We start from the raw sequence: 17,300 nt of genomic DNA, 5'->3' as shown, positions 1-17,300 counted from the left end.
TTTTGACGTCTTGGGTCCTACACTCATCTTCACCATTGCTGGGAGGTCAGAGAGCTGAATTATACTTGGAACATAGGTTCTTGCAGAGAGTGGCCTCTCCTTCACTTAGAAATGTTTCTGAAAATGAAGGTTTTAACCCCTGGTGAGATTGAAGAGTAAACATCTAGATTTGGAGGGTGGCTCTCCACCTTGGGGGGAGCACATACGGATCCCCCGGGGACCTCAAATGGGATCAGAGTCTCTGGAAGTGGGGTGCCTGCACGGATCGCTGAAAGACTCCCCAGGTGATGCCGAGTCACCAGGAACTTGGTAGAACTGCACATCTTCCCATCCCCCCAGACCTACTGAGTCAGAAACCCCGGCCCCAGGGGATGCTGCGGGTGGTGAAGAGCCCGTTGTCCCTCTGCATTGAGGTCGGTGAGGGCAGGCCATAGTGCCGGTGGGTTTGAGCGTGTGGCCGTGCCTACTCTCCCGCCAGCCCGTGGCAGCAGGTTCTGGGATACCCGAGATCAAATGCTACCTGAACGGCGTGAAGGTGCCCGGAATTGTCCGTCTCCGAACCCTGCTCTGCAAAGCCTTCGGAGTGCTGTTCAGTGTAGCCGGAGGTAAGGAGGGTCTTTCTGGTAGTTACCTTCAGGTCTTCAAGGGGTGAAGATGACAGGAAGCATTATGTATGTGAATGAAGTAGATTTGGGTTAGAGGGCCTGCCCCCAAACAGACCTCCACACTTTCTGTCGTTGGCTTGGCTTTTAAGTGCAGACGCTGTAGGTAAGTCACCATTCAGAGCTCTCTGACTGACTCACCATTCAGTTTGGAAGTAGACAGACCATCTAGTTGGTTTCTGGAGATGGCTTTTAGCAAAGCCAGAGAGCTTTTTGTGTAAACAGCCAATAGTTAATATTTTAGGCTGTGTCAGTGAGTCTGTTTGGCCTACAGGCTGTAGTTTGCCGATGCCCGAGTTAGAGTTTAGAGTATTTCCTCTTACCTGATGGGAATTGGACTCACTTTCTCTGTTAGTCACAGGAGCACCACTGTTTTATATTGTCAAGCGGTGGGCTGCCCAGCAGAGGTGTCCGAACTGGAGGCGGTTCTATGCTGACTGATGGTCTCCCCTTCTTCACCTGTTCCCAGGGCTCTTTGTGGGGAAGGAGGGCCCCATGATCCACAGTGGAGCCGTAGTGGGCGCTGGCCTCCCTCAGGTAAGGGTGGGTAGGTTGGGAGGGTGAGTCCCGGGTAGGGGCGTCCTGTGATTCAGTCTGGAAGAAACCCATTGGGAGCACCCGAGCATGACTTTGGAATCTGATGTCAGCTGGGGTTGATGAGAAAACCATGAATTGTCCCCTGGGAGAGGTAACTGGTGCCTCAGTTTTAATGAAGTCCTAGGAGCAGAAATGGGACATAAAGTCTGTTCAAATGAAAGTCACCTGTGGCCCCACAGCCATTGCCCAGCACCTCTGTGTAAAGTGGCTCAATGGGTCAGCTCCACACTGCTGAGTCCCAAGATGCTGGAAGCACATCTGAGGTGGCTCGGGCACAGGGCTGCGCTGAGGGCACCTGAGGTAGCAGGGGACTAATCCCAGCATAGGGCGAGGCGCTCGCCCAGGGCTCTGAAGCTCCCATCCTTTCGGGCTGCCGCTTGGAGATGCTCAGTTCCTTGCGATCTGTCACCTGTGGATGTGGCCCTCTCACATCCTGGGGGCGTGAGCGGCTGGTAGTGAGTGGTTGAAGCACAGGCGAGAGGACTGCCTCGTCCAGAGCCCATCTTCCGATCTCTTGCTGCCGCCTCACCTTCACACCCAGGCCCCGGGCTCCCGGGAGTGAGGGGATGGGGCGAGCGCGAGCATGTGGTGCCTGGTTGGCAGGGGGCTCCTGGCCCTTCCTTACCGCCACTCCCTGCGCAGGGCTCACTTCATCTTCTGCAGCAGCTTTCATTTCCTCCCAGCCCTGCGCTCAGCTGTTTCCTTCCCCATTTTCTTTCTGGCTTGTTGACTATGTACAAAATGCAGTTTCTGAAGATCATAGAAATTTAGGGGCAGGAAAGGAAGTGCCTCTCAAAGATCACTGCTTTTTTCCCAGGCTCTGTTCTGGACTCTCCCTCTTGCAGCACATCCGCCCAAGTGTGCTCAAGGTGGGGACTCCCCTGGGTTCCTGCAGATTGGGCCCTTGTGGGCCCCTCTCTGACATTGTTTCCTCTTGTCTTAGTTTCAGAGCATCTCCTTCCGGAAGATCCAGATTAACTTCCCCTATTTCCGAAGTGACAGGTATGGAAAGGTTAGGAATTGAATTTTCTTTCTTTTTTTTTTTTTTCCCTTTTTTTAAGTTAAATAATCCAGGCGACATTGGTTAATAAAATTATATAGGTTTCAAGTGTAGATCTCTATGATACATGATCTGTTTATCACATCGTCTGTCACCATATACTGGGCCCCCTTTACCTGTTACTCCCCACCCCCTCCCTCTGGTAACAAACCTACTGTTGTCTGTGTCTGTGAGTTTCAGTCTTGTATCCCACATATGAGGGAAATCATACGGTTCTTAGCTTTTTCTGACTGACTTATTTTGCTTAGCATGATACTCTCCAAGTCCATGTTGTCATAAATGACAGTGTTTCATCTTTTCTTGTGGCTGAGCAGTGGCATTCCATCGTGTGTATGTCTGCATACAGCATCTTCTTTATACAGCCACCCACAAAGGACATTTTGGTTGTTTCCATGTCTTAGCCACCATGAATAATGTGGCAGCGAACATGGGGGTGCATATATCTTTGCAAATAAATGTTTTTGAATGTTTTGGGTAGATACCCAGAAGAGGGATTGCTGAGTCATATCATAACTCTGCTCTTAATTTTTTGAGGAACCTCCCTACTGGTTTCCATAGTGGCTCTACCGGTTTACATTCCCACCAGCAGTGAACGAGGGTTCCCTTTTCTCCACAACCTCTCCAACACTTTTTACTACTTGCCTTGTTGATAATAGGGATTAGATTTCCTTTTTTTTAAAGATTTTTTATTGATTTTTAGAGAGAGGAAGGGAGACGGAGGGAAATATCATTGGCTGCCTCCTGCCTGCAACCTGGGCATGTGCCCTGACTAGAAATCAGACCGGCAACCTTTTGGTGATGGGACGGCTCCCAACCAACTGAGCCATGCCACCCAGAGCGGATTGGATTCTCTTGAAACAATGAGCTGTTCACTTACTGCCCCTCAGACCTGATCCCCGCTCTAGCCCGCTCGTCGTCTCCGCTGCTGGGCAGGCTGCGTGTGAACCCTGGTGTCAAAAAGGAGGTGGGCTTTAAGCTACTGTCCTGAAAATGAGCAGCAAGGGCCTGGCTGGTCTGGTGGCTTCTGCTTTGTCGTGACCCGAGTCCTGGAAGCATCTCAGGCAGTGGAGATGAAAAACATAAATGAGACAGCCTCCAGGCATACTGTCAAGAGGGTATTTCATATTCCAGAGCAGTGTGCTGGGTCACCGCCTTCCTGGGTTGGAAGGTGCTCTCCTCGGGATCTTTTTGCCCTGTGGGACTTGTGTGTGTGAAACTGTCTAGCACACAAGGCCCTTGGGATCGGGCCCTGGGTCACAGCTGTGGTGCACCTTCCCCCGCTTGGTATTCCTGCAGGTCACTGGTACCTGCTGCTCTGCATGTCAGCAGCACTTGGAGGTTTTCATGAAGCTGTGGCTTTTTGGAAGGAAGGTCTGGGGCGAGTGTGCCCAGCAGGACTGAACTGGTGCTGAGATTGAGAGGAGACCGGGACCCCTCCTCCTGGAGGAACTCAAGCTGGGGAGAGCGTCTGGCGCTCAGGGGAAGCTGTTGCCCAGTCAGCCCCACCAGAGACTGTCCTCCAGCCCTGACATCGGGGCCCCGGGATAAAACGTTGGCGGATAGGAAGGGAAAACTGCCTTTTGCGGCCTAAGGGCTCTTTGTCCAATACAGTGTCTGTCTCTTCTCTCCTCAGAGACAAGCGGGACTTTGTATCAGCAGGAGCGGCTGCCGGTGTTGCTGCAGCTTTCGGGGCTCCCATTGGGGGGACCTTGTTCAGTCTGGAGGAGGCCTCATCCTTCTGGAACCAAGGGCTCACATGGAAAGTGGTGAGAACAACCTTCCATGAGAACCTCCTAAACTTAACCATTCCCCAGCTATAAACTAGTTCTGACGAGACCAGCATGGTCAACCATACTGGAAAGCCCTGTGCTTTAGACACTCATAACAGCCAAATACGGACTTTCCTGTACTTTCCACACGCATGCCCTTGCATTCCTCACATCAAACTGCCATTGTCCTCTCTCGAGCCACCTGGTGTGAAAACGTGGAACTGGCCGTGGTCATCAGGCAGGTGGCGGCAGAGCCCAGGCTTGAACCCCTGTTGCCTGTCTTAGAGTAGCGTGTTCTTCCTCTTGTGTTTACTGTTTCTCTTTGGCACAGGATCTGGTGCATCGTCTGCTCTAAATAGGTTCTCACAACAGGCTATTGAAATGAAAGCTGCTTGTAGCCTGTTGTGCAGTTGTCCACGTGGGGGCGCCTTTCCCGCTATGGTTACCGGGTCCTTGCTCCAGACCTGGGTTGGCAGGTTTCCGGGTGGAGCAGCAGGTTTTAGGAGGAGGGTCAGGGAGAAAGTAGGACTCGCCGCTATTGGGCGTTCTGTTTTTGTCACCTGTCCCTAGCTCTTCTGTTCCATGTGTGCCACCTTCACCCTCAGCTTCTTTCGTTCTGGGACTCAGCTTGGGGGCTGGGGCTCCTTCCAGCTCCCGGGACTGCTGAGCCTCGGCGACTTCAAGGTATGTTTTGTCCCTTCCCCGCAGTTTCTTGCTTGGCCCGTGGTGACCACTCTAAGTGAAGCGCCGGAGACCGCCAGCAGGTCGGGCAGCCTCTGGTGGGCTCTGCCGCGTGGCCTGCTGTGCATGCCCCCCGCTGTGGGCAGGCCCCCGCCTGGCACAGGCTCCCGAAGCCAGAAGGCGGCCTCGCATCCTGCGTCTGTCTCCTCTGCTTCCACCCCGTCCTGTTCTCATGGGCACCATGGTTTTCCTCTCTCCCTTTCTTGCCCCTTCTCTCAGTGCTCTGATTCTGATAAAAAATGTCACCTCTGGACAGCTGTGGATTTGGGTTTCTTCATCGTGATGGGGGTCATTGGGGGCCTCCTGGGAGCCACATTCAACTGTCTGAACAAGAGGCTTGCGAAGTACCGGATGCGAAACGTGCACCCGAAGCCTAAGCTCGTCAGGTACCTGAGCAGCCGCCTCCCCTAGCCTGGCACAGCTCCCCGAGCTTCGTATGGACCAGGCCACCTCTCCCCGGGGAGGCGATTACGTGAACAGACCCTGCTTCCTACACCAGCTCTGATTTCACATCTAAGACAGAACGTAGATGGGCCGGAAATCTGCTATATTTGTCACACAGGCCAAAAGGCTGGATCTGAGCTTCATTTATATGAGTTGCTGGTTGACTCCCAGCCTGTCCTGACTTGCCACTAGGACACATGGCAAAGTCAGAAGGGTCAGTGGGACTTTCACCCCGGGACCTGAAATGAAAGGTGATTTTGTTCCCCAGAGGGAGATGATGTGTCCATGGCTGCCCACTTTTTACCCAGAAATGGCTGAACACAGCACGTCGCTGACAGATTGTGCACATGTGCTGACCCACTGGGAGCTACTGTGCATGCTCTTTGGGGAAATGACGGTTGGGGGTACATGGGGTTGTGCGTTTGAGTCCCAAGACTGGGGTGTTGTCTTATCGCCTAATCACAGCCGCCCTTTGCTTCCTAGAGTCTTAGAGAGCCTCTTGGTGTCTCTGGTAACCACGGTGGTGGTGTTCGTGGCCTCGATGGTGTTAGGAGAATGCCGACAGATGTCTTCGAGTCAAATCGGGAATGACTCATTGCTGCTCCAGGTAACTGTCCTCTCAGCTTGTCTACCTGCCACTGTTCTGAACACATTTCTCCTTTGCCAGCTCTTCCTTGCCATGTTCCACCAACAGGGGGCACTGTCCTACTTCCTGCGGCAGCCTTCATCTGAGTGTATTGCCCAGCCAGGTTCATCTGGTAGGATTATACAAACCCATCACCTAGTGTATTTACAGTGTCCACATAAGGGCACCTCTACAGTGTTATCAGTAGAATTGAGTCCAGGAAAAGTCCAGCCCCTTAACGAGCTTTGTAATAACACTGTTTGTATGCCCAGCGATAGGTGTGAAGTACACCCCCGTACTATCGGACACCATCAAGTAGAAAACCAGAGCTTTCATAATCCAGATACCCTTGCTTTCTTTTTTTTTATTCTTTTTTTTTTTTTTATAGGCTTCAGCTTTATTGTTGAAAGTATTACATATCTTTATTGATTTCAGAGAGAGGAAAGGAGAGGGAGAGAGAGAGAGAAACATCAACGATGAGTCATTGATCGAGCCCACAACCCGGGCATGTGCCCTGACCGGGAATCGAACCCTGATTGCCTGGATCCTAGGTCGATGCTCAACCACTGAGCCACGCCCAGCCGGGCAGCCCTTGCTTTCTAATGAGTTAGGCAGCACTAGAATTTCATCTTCCTACACTGAATGATGGAGCAAATGAGAGGTCTGACGTGTGGAGAAAGCATCTCTTTTCCCAGTCAGGGTTTTGAGCCTCCTGGGAAGGCAGCCAGGAGCACGGTGTCTGCATCAGGCCTCATGTGGAAGTGGTTTTGCTTCTGCAGCTAATTCAGGATGGAGGCTTTTTCTGTTTGAATCCAAAGTTGGGGCATTAGGTCAGCCATACCCTGGACGCTCCTCAGCGAACCTGTCAGCTCCCGGCCACTGGTCTGTCACCTGCCTCATCTTCCCCCAGTCCACAGGGTCTCCGGGCCAGGCTTCCAATAGTATCATACACACAGTCAGCACCGGGAGAAGAGGGAGGACCCAGCCCACGGTGAATCATAATTGCAGTACATTCTCATTATGAATGTGGATGAATGAGGGACCATGTGCTGATTCATTCATTCTCAAAATGCAGGGGATACAGTATCAGTTGGCTGCTCTTGGGTATAGATCTGTTTTTTACTGCCTGTTTAATTTACAGGGGAAACTTGGGTGCCAGACTTTTTCGACGTAGCTGGAGACCTCCCACTTAGAGATTCAAGTGCCCCTGTTAGATGTACTGACCTTTACTGTCCTTGTACTGACTTTGATTTCGGTTTCTTAGGTCACATCAGAAGATGTGAATTCAAGTGTCAAGACCTTCTTCTGTCCCAATGAGACCTACAATGACATGGCCACACTCTTCTTCAATCCCCAGGAGTCCGCCATCCTCCAGCTCTTCCACCAGGATGGTGAGTCCCTGTGCGCCTGCCCATTCCTGGCAGGTTGGTTTTTTTTTTTACATAGAAGAAATAAGTATCCCTGTGCCCCCTGTTGGCCTTCGGACACAGCCAGGCTTCCCCTTAATTCTGAGCAAGAACAGGACTTTCCCTTTGTAATACCAGCCCAGACATGTTAGCATTTCTGCCCCCAGTGTTGGAGGTGGACCGGCTGGGGTACGGAAGGGCCTTGTAGGAACCAAGGTGGGCCTTGGCGGGCACCTGGCAGTGGGACTCAGGTCTGTCCTTGCCTTGCAGGTACCTTCAGCCCCATCACTTTGGCTTTGTTCTTCGTCTTCTATTTCTTGCTCGCTTGTTGGACTTACGGCATTTCTGTTCCAAGCGGCCTCTTTGTGCCTTCTCTGCTGTGTGGAGCTGCTTTTGGGCGTTTAGTGGCCAATGTCCTCAAAAGGTACTGTGTGTGTATGCTTGTGTGTGCTCTGCGAGCTGGCGAACCACAGCCCCTGCCCCGCCCTGCGGTGCGATCCTAAGCCACGGTCTCGTTTTCTTCCTTCACCAGCTACATTGGGTTGGGCCATATCTATTCAGGGACCTTCGCCCTGATTGGTGCCGCGGCTTTCTTGGGCGGGGTCGTGCGTATGACTGTCAGTCTCACCGTCATCCTTATTGAATCTACCAATGAGATCACCTACGGGCTTCCCATTATGGTCACTCTGATGGTGAGCACTCCCCTTCCAGGCCTCTTCCCGGTTCACGGCCAAGTTCATCCCGCAGCAGCCTCCTTTCAAGTCTTTACTCTGTATTTCAGGTGGCCAAGTGGACAGGGGACTTTTTCAATAAGGGCATTTACGACATTCACGTGGGCCTGCGAGGAGTGCCGCTCCTGGAGTGGGAGACAGAGGTGGAGATGGACAAGTGAGGCCATGATGTCTCTTCATGTCCTAGTTTCAGGGTTTATAGACTCTTGTATGAGGGTAGGAAGTGCTTAGATTATTGGGTTGGAATTAAGTGAAACGGTAAATAACAGGAAGGTCATTAAAACAGCCAGCTCATTTGTTCCCAAGCAGGTTTGGGAACATCGAGCAGCTCAGTGTGTCTGGGAGCTGGGGCAGGGTTTCTTCTGGTTCCTGTGGTATTCTGGTTAAGTAGGAAGCAAGGGCTCTGCATAAGTCTGTGTTAAGACTGAAGTTTAAATTAAGGATATGCTAATCCTTGTTTGAGAACTAGCTTGTCTCATGCATTCCTAATGAAATCTTATACTGTAATCACCCAGTGGTCCATCAGCCCTCCGATGGTTTGGGCCTTCTGTGTCTAGGTACCACACACAGCCCTTGTGGTCTCATGTGGGGGTCAGCAAGCTTCTGTAAAGGGGCAAATGGTAAACGTCAGTTTTGCAGGCCAGGTGGTCTCTGTCAGTTGCCCAGCTCTGCCCTCATGATACAGAAGCAGCGTAGACAGTGCATAGACGAGACAGGCAGGGGCTTGACTTTTGGGCTGCAGCTGCCATCCCTGGTCTAAAGGGGCACCCAAGCAACTTTTTTTTAATTCCAATAGTGTAGTTAGCAATTCAGTAGTTACACAGGGAATGTGCCATGGAGTGCAAGGAGGGGGTCGCCAGTCAGTCCCCTGGACAAGAGGAGGGGTTTGTGGTGAGAGGACTTTTCACGTTGAGCTGAGGGCTGAGTCGAGGAAAGGGCATTTCAGGCCTGGGGAAGGGCATGTGCAGAGGAGGCAGTTCAGGAGAGGCACCCAAGGGGCCCAGGCAGGGAGAGCCAGTGCAGCCCATCATGGCTTGCTCCCAGGGTGCTGTGGGCTCAGGCCTGAGTCTGGATGGCTTCCCTCCCTCCCTCCCCAGACTGAGAGCCAGTGACATCATGGAGCCCAACCTGACCTACGTCTACCCGCACACCCGCATCCAGTCTCTGGTCAGCATCCTGCGCACCACGGTCCACCATGCCTTCCCGGTGGTCACCGAGAACCGCGGCAATGAGAAGGAGTTCATGAAGGGCAACCAGCTCATCAGTAACAACATCAAGTTCAAGGTAGGAAAGCAGCCCGAGAGGAGAGGTAGGTGACAGGCGACAAGTGGTTCCTTAGTGCTCACACTGACTAGTGCTTGTCACACCTTGCAGATGAGGCGGCTAAGGTTGGCTCTCAGAACATCAGCAGTCTCCATTCTGTGGGACAGTGAGTGTAGACTCGATGGCCAGTACGGACTCTCAGGCCATCAGGATGTGTCTGTTCGCGCAGTTAGCACAGGGACAGATTTGTTTTTAATCAGCAGTCTGCAGGGTTCCTGCAGGTTGTATGAGGGGAGGGTTCTAGAGTTGCCATCAACAGAAATGAACTCTAAGAGAGAAGAAGCCACTGGAAGCTGTGGGACCTGCAGGGAAGGGAAGGAGCCAGAGCAGTGTGCTCTGCGCCTGCTAGTGGCCCCTCGGAGCTGGCTGTTCTCTGTCCTTGGGATGCTCCTGGTTTGAAATCCAGGCAGAGGGAGAGTCCCATTGCCTCACCTGGGTCATGTGCCCCCCTCACCCACAGAAATCCAGCATCCTCACCCGAGCGGGCGAGCAGCGCAGGCGCAGCCAGTCCATGAAGTCCTACCCGTCGAGTGAGCTGCGGAACATGTGTGACGAGCACGGGACCTCGGAGGAGCCGGCCGAGAAGGAGGACCTCCTGCAGCAGATGCTGGAGCGGAGGTGAGGGCACAGCTGCTCCCGCCGCGCAGGCGCCAGCGCCCGCAGGGGCTCAGGAAGGGTCAGCCCTCTGGCCGGGCGTTGTTGGGCAGCTCCTGAGACTTTAGGGAATCTGGGGAGTGGGTTGGGACGTGGGTGAGGCACAACCCTGCTGAGGGTGTACTAGGCAGCGTCTGGTTTTTATATAACAGATACACCCCCTACCCCAACCTATACCCTGACCAGTCCCCGAGTGAAGACTGGACCATGGAGGAACGCTTCCGCCCTCTGACCTTTCACGGCCTGATCCTTCGGTCGCAACTTGTCACCCTGCTGGTTCGCGGAGTTTGCTATTCCGAGAGCCAGTCGGTAAGTGTCTCTTGTCCGCACCGGGATTCTGGAAGGCTCGAGGGTGGGAGCATAGCCCTCCACTTCCGGGAGGAGGTGGACACGGAGACATGCCAGCATGCTACCCCCAGGTCCTCTGCTGCAGGAGGCGTGAGTCCCCCGGTCATTCTCCACTTGGTCTCTGCACCTGTTGTCAGGTGTCCTGCCAGCTACAGGCTTTTAATATGGTTTGTACATTTTAGTTTCTGGTATGCATGAACTTCCTTACATGTGTTACCAGAAGAAAAAAAAAAACTTTCTTCCCGTGAACTCCCCTGTAGTTTCTTTTTCTTTTGTTTGGTTTTTAGCGATAATCAGGAGTGGGTGAGGCGTGTTGTTCAAAGTGGTCCCTAGCGACCTGAGACCCTCTCAGTCTCACACACTTTGTTCCTTTAGATGGAGCCTGAGAAAGGAGACTGAAAAAGTTTTGTAGCGACCTAGTTTTAAAACTGGCTCTCCTGGTTCAGGTCTTGCCCATGGGAGGTCAGCCTAAGGTCACTCATGGCCCAACTGGCCTACGGAAGAGCAGCCAACCTGGGGCGAGACAGGAGGAGCAAGGGATGGAGAGGCGGGGTCTTGAGGGTGTGGTCAGTGTGGAGGACTGGACAGGCCGGGTGGGGTAGGGGTGATGAGTGGCGCACAGGGGACAAGGCAGTTGGAGGCGTGAAGTGGGCAGATTACAGAGGCCTTGCCTGCAGGCAGGAACCAGCTAGAGCTGGCTGGGTGCAGCACTGGGAGTCGGGGTGAACGAAGACATGTCAGAGTGGGAGGAAGACTGGGGCTGAGCAGTCACCAGTACTTATGGTCTCGCTTGTGGTGGTGGCCCAGGTGCCCAGTGACAGCAGCAGTGAGACTCAGGTGTACGAACAGTAACAGAGCTGTTGTCCAAGTTTCCTGTGGCTGCTGCTTGCGTTTGCCACTGAAGTCCAGGTGTCAGCAGGGCCACGGTGTCCCTGGAGGCTCCAGGGGAGGATCCTTCCTTACCCTTCTAGGGTGGGGTGGTTGCCAGGAGTCCTTGGCGCTCCTTGACCCTAGACTTAGCACCCCATCTCTGCTTCCTCTGGTCTTCTCTCTGTGTGTCTCCACTTTCTATAAGGACAGAGTCATTGGATTTAAGACCCTCCCCAATCCAATGTGACCTCATCTCAAAACCTGATCACATCTGCAGAGACCTGATTTCCAATAAGGCCACATTCACAGGCACCAGGGTTTAGACTTGGACTTATCTTTTGGGGGGACACAAGTCAACCCACATAGCTACTGTTAGCACATTTCTCATTTAAACTTCAAAATGGCCATGTCCATTTTACAGATGAAGAAAGGGAAGTTCAGAGGGATTGGGAGACTTGCCTGGGTGACACAACTAGGAACAGGCTGGGAACTGGCTCTGGGTCACTGTGTCTCACCCCAAAGCACTTGTTCTGGCCTCTGCTCTGGGCAACCTCACTCTCAGGTCTCTCTTGGGGGGCTGTGGCTGGGCAGGTATGGACAGAAAGAGGGAGGGGCCTCTACACATGGCCCTGCCAGTTCCTGCAAGTACAGTGTCTCATTGGGATTGCAGAGTGCCAGCCAGCCGCGCCTTTCTTACGCCGAGATGGCTGAGGATTACCCACGGTACCCTGACATCCACGACCTGGACCTGACCCTACTGAACCCACGGATGATCGTGGTGAGAAGGGCTGTCCCCTAGAGTCGGGCCCAGGAGAGGACTGCTGCTAGTTGTTGCTGGTTTGTGTCTTGTCCTGGTTAGGGCAGAACCGGCCGCAGGTACCTCGAGTTGTCTTTTCTCTGCAGGATGTCACCCCGTACATGAACCCGTCACCCTTTACTGTGTCACCTAACACCAGCGTCTCCCAAGTTTTCAACCTGTTCAGAACAATGGGGCTGCGGCACTTGCCGGTGGTGAATGCTGTGGGAGAGGTGAGTCTGAGTCCGGGGAGGAGGGAGAACCCACAGGCCTGCAGCTGCGCCAGCCTCACCACCCACCACCTCCTGGAAGGGACCCACTAACCACAGGGCTTCTTACCCCCAAGGACATGTCAGAATCCGCAGGGAAGTTTCTAGACTAAAACCTCTGAATGTCTCCCACCTGGAGTGAGGAGGGAGTGGGCCCTAGGGTGGCTTCACCACCTTCCCCCTGTTGTCTCCTGTTTCTTATATGCTGTGTCCAGCGTGGCCAGCAGATGTCGCCAGTGGCACTGTGGACTAGAAAGTTCAGGGCCACCTCCTCCCTGCTGACCTGGCAGCAGCTGGGTGTGGGGGGCGGTGTCAGTCCCCGGCTGTCTTGGGCATTTGTAGCACTAAATGAGAGAATTTCAGGTAAAATACTGGGAGTTTTAAAAAATACAACACCTAGTAATTATTGCTGCAGATTTCCGTTTTTTCTTAGAACTCCATGCTTTCCTTATTACACGATTTTGTTTGATTGTAGGAAAGTAAGAAAATACAGATAAGCAAAAAAACAAAAACAAATACCAAACGCTTATCTCTACAGAGGTAGCCATGCTAATTTTTCAAGGTACATGCTTTATCTTTTTCTTTGCATCTATAAATAGAGATTGTATATACCAAGTTTTAATGAAAAGGCCATCACTACTTATAGTTTAATACCTGGTATTTTGCTTAGCCTAGAGAGAGTGACTTCCCACAGCAGAAACACTCACTGATGGCATTTAGGGCTCGACAGCACCCATTCTGTGCCTGTCCATTCACTTTCCCACTGACCTCTGCTGAGGAGCATTTGAATTTCCTGCAGTGATCACCTTTTAGAGACTTTTCATACATGTCGCCAAATCCCCCTCCAGAAAGTGACACGTCTCTGAGGTCAAAGTGCACAGCACAGCTTGTTCCGATGCTGGTTAATGCAGGGGGTCCAATCGTGTCTTTGACACAACTGCACTGACAGTTCCAGCAGCTCATGGTGCGAGGCACCTTCGTCAGGGACATGGGAGTCACTGCAGCGACTGAAAGTTGACTGTTTAGGAAAAGCTCTGTTCCTCTGCACTCACACCTTGCACACATCTGTCACAGATGTGGGGTCCCCACACCAGCTGGTGTTCTCTGGACACCAGCCAACATTGTCTACCTGAGAGCGTCAGATCCCACAGGTCAAGGCCTCAGTCCCCCAGGACTGTCCCTCCACCCCCACTTCAGGTGCAATCGGAAGTCCCATTGTCACCTGTACTTCTGACCTGTCGATAAATCGGGTTCCCGTGGCCCCTGATCACAGAACTCAGGAAGACAATCTACTGAGTAGATTACCAGTTTGTTATAAAAGAATGCAGCTCAGGAACAGCCTGGTAGGAGAGACGTGTAGGGCAAAGTCTGTGGGAAGAGACACCAAGCTTCCGTGCCCCCTCTTGTATGCCACCCCAGCCCTAGCACCTTCCACGTTCACCAGCCTAGACATTCCCCGAACCCTGTAATTCAGGGGTTTTAGTGGAGGCTTCATTACATACATGACTGATAACTTCATTGGCCGTTGGTGAATGATTCAGCCTCTAGCCCAGCCACCCTAGGTAGGGGGTTGGAGCTGAAAGTTCTAATCCTCTAGCCATGTTGTTGGTTCCCCTGGCAACCAGCCTCCATCCTTAGGGCCTTTCTAAAAGTTATCACCATAAACTCAGGTATGGTTGAAAGGGGTTCATGAAAAATAAAAGACACTCTTGCTAGTCTATCACTTAAGAAATTCCTAATATGTATTTCTTATTATAAATCAGTATGACAGTGACTCAGTGGTTCTGAAGATGGTATTTACGAGCTGTAGGGTCACAGCCATCAGAATGTGCCCTGGGCTCTGCCTCGTCCACGTACACGAAGCAGGCTGGGGGTGGCAGGGACTAAGAAAGCTGGAGCCTGTGCCCTGTTTACACAGATGAGAAATCAGATTTTAGCGGCCCAACTGCAACCCATTGGCCCCAGTTTATGAGCCGTAGTTACCTGTGCGTCTCCTTCCGTCTGGAGATCGGTGACCTTTAAAGCGAGTGTCCTGATGCCGTGTGTGCTCTCACTGTGCAGGACCTGGTCTCTCCTCCACTTCTGCTGAAGGCGGGGCGAGTTCTGTCCACTCATGGTCTTACCCCACTGGGTGTGACTCAGGTGACATGGGTCTTTTTCTCCTCATCCTAGATCGTTGGGATCATCACCCGCCACAACCTGACATACGAGTTTCTGCAGGCCCGGCTGCGGCAGCACTACCAGACCATCTGAGGGCCAGCACCCTCGGCCAGAGCTCCCTGGGGAGGCGGCTCTCCATGCCCCCCTGTCGTGGCTGGTGGGGGCTGCCCCAGGGCATGGCAGATCCCCATCACACACTCGCTTGGAAAGCCTGCAGTCATCGAATGCCCTGCTGGTCAAGATCCTGGGGGTGGTTTGACCCGTCAGAGTTGGGACTTGTCTGACTTTCTCAGCAAGTATCTTTCCGTTTCCTGCTCCCCGAGCTCTTCCATCCAGAGTTGGCACAGGCCCCAGCCCCTCCACCCCACTAATGCCAAGACTAGAGAGGGAGGTCAGGCCTCACCGTGGAGGGTGACACCTAGAGAGCAGTGTTCCTACCCCCTCTGCTGCTTTCCTGGGGGGGCGCGGCTGCTGCCTTAAACCAGGACGGGAGGGACCGTGCAAGCACTGGGGGAACACCAGTTGCAAAATGAAGTGAATTCCTAGTGCAGGAGCTGGGCACTGAGCAGAGACCCATGCTGCAGGGAGGCCTTCCCCTGCTGCGCTCCCAGCGCAGCGCCTGCAGCCGTTCACTTAGGGGAGATGTCCTGCTTCCGGGGTGAGCTCTGCGCTCTGGTCTGGCCCCTGTGGTTTCAGTCTCCTTAGAACCCTCCAGAAGCACAAAGCATTGAACCCCCACTAACACTCTCTGAATGTAAATCTGATGGTCGGGCCAGGTTGACCTCTGCCCTGGTTTTTACCATTTCAGCTTCCTCTCCACTTCCCGAATCTCACGGTCCCCTGGTGACACGTCTTTACCTGACGGTCCCCTCACTTCCCCTCCACTGCTCCCTTCCCCTCCACTGAATTACTAAACCTCCCTTCCATTCCTGCCTGCAGCTTCCTGGTAAAGCCCAGAGGAGCTTGGTGCCGCCCCCGAGCCCCCCAAGTTAACTAAAAGCAGTCATACCTGTCCTGTCCCCATCCCCGTCCCCCCTCCCCCCCAGATAAGCCCCTTGGCTCTGGGGAATGGTACGGTTATTTCCACGATGGAAAGGAGTGAGTCCTGAGCCAGCGACACTGCAAGGTGCGCAATGTGGCTTACCCAGGTGTGATGAGACAGGTGACATGCTCGAGGAGGAGGGTTTCCGCCCTTCACAAACCCGTCACTTCCCTGCTGCCACCACCCCTGCTTGCTAAGGGACCCAGAAGTGGGAACTTTAGGAGGGTCTTCCTGGAGCGGGGAGGGGGGTGCTTCCTGCCAGGACGTGCCCCAGTGTGTTAGCATCAGACCCAGGAAGCCTCCCTCTGCCTTTCGGCGACTTAGCTTCTCCCCAGGCTGCTGGTCCTCTCTGAACAGGGCCCCGAAGTGCCCTCGGCGTCGGGCATTTGCTCTTACTGGCCCCTTCCTTCTGCTCTCTGTATGTGTTACGAGCATCCTGGGCCCATCAGGCAGCCCTGTGGCAGGTGTGCTTTGGGACTCGGGTGGCATTCGCTTGCGTTTAGTTTTCTTGTGTATTAATCTGGAAGTTGCCTGCAGGCCTTGATGCCTGGCCCTGGCACCACTTCCTTCACCGCCTCGAGTTGACCTCGATGCCAAGACCCTCCAGCTGGGGATGTGTCAGCCCTGGCTCCGCGGGCCGAGTGTGTGCTCAGTACACTCAGCGAATAATCCCTCTTAGGCCAGGGGCAGCTTCAGGGTCTTTTCCCACAGACCAAGGTCCCTCCTTTTTATCTTGTCTCTGCCCAGAAGCACTTGGAGGTCTGAGTGTTTCAGCTCCCTGGGTAAACTGGGTTTGTGAAGCGGGCATGAAACCCCCAGTGCGTCGTTGGGGAACTCACAAGGACCAAAAAGACAGGCCCTTCTCCATGTGACCGTGTCGTCTCAGAGCAGCGGTCAGGGCGTGACTGCGTTCTCCGCTCCTCTCGGAGGCCAGTGGCCCCAGCTTCGCCCCCCTTCCCAGCCTCCCAGAGATGGGCGGGGCTGGGGCCCGCGTCCGGGGCTGGGTCATAGGCACCCACCCGTCTCGAAGGCCGCTGGTAAATGCCATCGGAATTTACCCCTCGCGCCATCGCGTTGCTTGTGAGCCACCAGATATTTGTCCCCATCAATGTAGTCCAGAGACAGACGGCAGGACGCAATGCCTTCCTCCCCGAGCTCACTCTGGGAAGGCGCTTCCTGTCCTCCGGGGACGGCTGTCCTGTCCAGATAAGCCCGATGACAACCACTGCCCACTTGTAACAAAATACGCCTCGCTCCTGCATTTCCAACATTCCCCTGGTCCCCCCAGCCGTGGCCTCCCAGGGATGTGGTCCATCCACAGATGACACAGAGGGCTCTGGGCTTGGCTAGAGGTGGTTGTCTTGTCTCCAGCGTGGTGTTTCGGGGTCCCTGGCTGCAGTGAGTGGGGGAGTGAGGGGAAGAGCCCCCACGGCTTTGGGGCCTTTGCACTCTGAGGGATGGTTTGCTCGTGACCTTGATTAACTAGCGGCTCCTGGCTGGAATGGACGCTTGCTTGACCCAGCCACCCAGGTGACACTGCTGATGTGAGATTGCGCACTGACAGCCCTGGGCGACAAGGCCTCCGATATCCGCATCCCGCGGGCCTTGGCCGTTCTGACAGCAGCAGCTTCCTTTTTTCCGTTTGCACTGTTTGTTTATACAGTAACGTTAGCTAATTCCACTGTGTATATAAATTGTATTTTTTTAATTTGTAAAATCCTATTTTTATTTGAATTTTGGAACTTGGAAGTTCTCGTTACAACCTTACCGTGTCGGAATAAAACACCTTCATCCGTCTCCGTT

At 53.5% G+C, this 17,300-nt stretch overlaps 1 protein-coding gene across 7 annotated transcripts in view; it reads left to right on the top strand.

The window, feature by feature from the left end:
- CLCN6 (chloride voltage-gated channel 6) overlaps positions 1–17,300 on the top strand; it is a 27,826-nt gene extending 10,526 nt beyond the window's left edge. For 2 of the 7 annotated variants that reach the window (XM_081144159.1, XM_081144161.1), the window contains 17 exons: positions 479–605; positions 1,132–1,199; positions 2,203–2,261; positions 3,953–4,085; positions 4,659–4,772; positions 5,049–5,215; positions 5,757–5,880; positions 7,163–7,289; positions 7,575–7,728; positions 7,837–7,996; positions 8,086–8,192; positions 9,133–9,319; positions 9,819–9,976; positions 10,165–10,321; positions 11,901–12,008; positions 12,134–12,259; positions 14,468–17,300. In XM_081144159.1, coding sequence (XP_081000285.1) covers positions 479–605; positions 1,132–1,199; positions 2,203–2,261; positions 3,953–4,085; positions 4,659–4,772; positions 5,049–5,215; positions 5,757–5,880; positions 7,163–7,289; positions 7,575–7,728; positions 7,837–7,996; positions 8,086–8,192; positions 9,133–9,319; positions 9,819–9,976; positions 10,165–10,321; positions 11,901–12,008; positions 12,134–12,259; positions 14,468–14,548 — 2,157 coding nt within the window. In that variant the 3' untranslated portion in view covers positions 14,549–17,300. Of the gene's footprint in view, positions 1–478; positions 606–1,131; positions 1,200–2,202; positions 2,272–3,952; positions 4,086–4,658; positions 4,773–5,048; positions 5,216–5,756; positions 5,881–7,162; positions 7,290–7,574; positions 7,729–7,836; positions 7,997–8,085; positions 8,193–9,132; positions 9,320–9,818; positions 9,977–10,164; positions 10,322–11,900; positions 12,009–12,133; positions 12,260–14,467 lie in introns of those variants that run through there. The other 5 variants (XM_081144164.1, XM_081144162.1, XM_081144160.1 and 2 more) reach the window with 4 other exon arrangements.

This window comes from Miniopterus schreibersii (genome assembly GCF_964146895.1).
Source record: "Miniopterus schreibersii genome assembly, chromosome: 8".
NCBI classification, from domain to species: Eukaryota; Metazoa; Chordata; class Mammalia; order Chiroptera; family Miniopteridae; genus Miniopterus; species Miniopterus schreibersii.
This window is presented reverse-complemented; position numbering and strand designations above follow the sequence as displayed.